This window comes from Eimeria tenella, genomic scaffold, assembly GCF_000499545.2.
Source record: "Eimeria tenella Houghton genomic scaffold, Eth_scaff1390, whole genome shotgun sequence".
Taxonomy (NCBI): Eukaryota; Apicomplexa; class Conoidasida; order Eucoccidiorida; family Eimeriidae; genus Eimeria; species Eimeria tenella.
The window spans coordinates 1,499-3,002 of record NW_013543855.1 but is presented as its reverse complement, the minus strand read 5'-3'; the positions used below and the strand labels follow the sequence as shown (position 1 = coordinate 3,002).

Below are 1,504 nucleotides of genomic sequence, written 5' to 3'. Positions count from 1 at the left end.
CTGGGGGGCCCCGGGGGGCCCCCGGGAAAGAGGTGTTCGCCACCAACTTGGGGCCTGGCGCTGGGCCATGGGGACCCAGTAGTAAGGAGTGCTGGGGTCTTGACGGCCTAGGAGCCCCAGGGGCAGCTGCTGCTGCTGCTGCTGCTGCTGCTGCTGGGCAGCAGCAGGGACTGCGGGGGTGGGGAACTCGGGGGCCTGCATGGGGGAAAAGCGGGACAGCAGCTCCTTATTTGCTGCTGCTGCTTCTTGCCAAGTTAAGCTGAGGCCCTGGATGAAGGGCTGCTGCTGCGGCTCCAGCAGCACGGGGCCTTCTGCTGCTGCGCTGCTGCTGAACAGCTGCTGCTGCTCCGCCGTGTCTGTCAGCGGGTCCCACAGCAGCTGCAGCAAGTCCACCCGGGCCCCCAGCGGGTCCTCCAGCTCTTCCAGCTGCTGCTGCTGCCGCTGCTGCCGCTGCTGCCGCTGCTGCCGCTGCTGCCGCTGCTGCTGCCGCCGCCGCCGCGACATCCGCAGCCCGCGCCGCGTCACTGCTGCTGCTGCTGCTGCTGCTGCTGCTGCTGCAGCAGCAGCTTCCCTCGAGGACCGCTTGCTGCGCTCCAGCTCGTCAGGGGCAGCTGCGAGAAGATCGCTCTCCTCTGCGGGGTCTTCGCTGCAGCTGCCAGGCTGCAGCAGGAGCAGCAGGAGCAGCAGCAGCAGCAGCAGCAAGCTGCCGCGGGACCGCAGCAGCCCTTGCTGCGCGTTGCTCTGTTGCATCGGTGCAGTAGCAGAAGACAAGGACGGGCGCAAAAACTAGTGTCTACTCCAGCAGCAGCTGCTGCTGCTGCTGCCGCTGCTGCTGCTGCAGGGCCACACAAGGCGGCAGCAGGGGCTCGCAGCCTGGGATCGGGTGAGCGACTTCAGTAGTTTTTGCTGCACCCGAGGGGCTTGGGTTATAGGGCCTAGGGTTTAGGGTTTAGGGTTTAGGGTTTAGAGGTTTGGGGAGAGTTTCGACGTATTTCGGGGCTCTGTTGCCATCGCTCTGGGTCTGCGCCTGGAGACAGTTGCTGCTGCAGCGTTCGCCGCCGCCGCAGCAGCAGCAGCAGCAGCCGCAGCAGCAGCAGCAGCAGCAGCAGCAGGGTTTGTTAAGGCTTGCTGGAGGGCATAAATGCAGCAAAAGGAGGCCTAAAGCTTAAGTATGAAGCAGCTGCTGCTGCTGAGAGTTTAGACGTTGGGCCTAGATCCCTGCAGCAGCAGCCGCTCGATGCACCAGCACCAGCTGGAGCGCTCATAGCAGCAGCAGCAGCAGCAGCAGCACTTGCTGCTAAGGCATGCAGCAAATCAGTTGAAGCCCTTAATGTACATTTAAAATAGTTCAAACACAAATTAAAAATAAATAGATTCAGCCCCAAAAATCCCCCAGTAAGGCAGCAGCAGCGCGTGCGCGCTCGGGGAGCGGCGGCCGATCGAGCAGTGGTGCTGCTGTTGCTGTTGCTGCTGCTGCTGCTGCTGCGACAGCATCTTCAGAGGC

General features: G+C 63.1%; 1 protein-coding gene across 1 annotated transcript; it reads right to left on the bottom strand.

The window, feature by feature from the left end:
- Positions 1-199: 199 nt before the first annotated feature.
- ETH_00035340 (uncharacterized protein) lies at positions 200-750 on the bottom strand (the record flags this gene model as incomplete). Its single annotated transcript, XM_013379078.1, has 1 exon — positions 200-750. A coding segment is annotated over one exon (551 nt), but the record flags the coding sequence as incomplete, so codon positions are not given.
- Between the last annotated feature and the right edge of the window lie 754 nt (positions 751-1,504).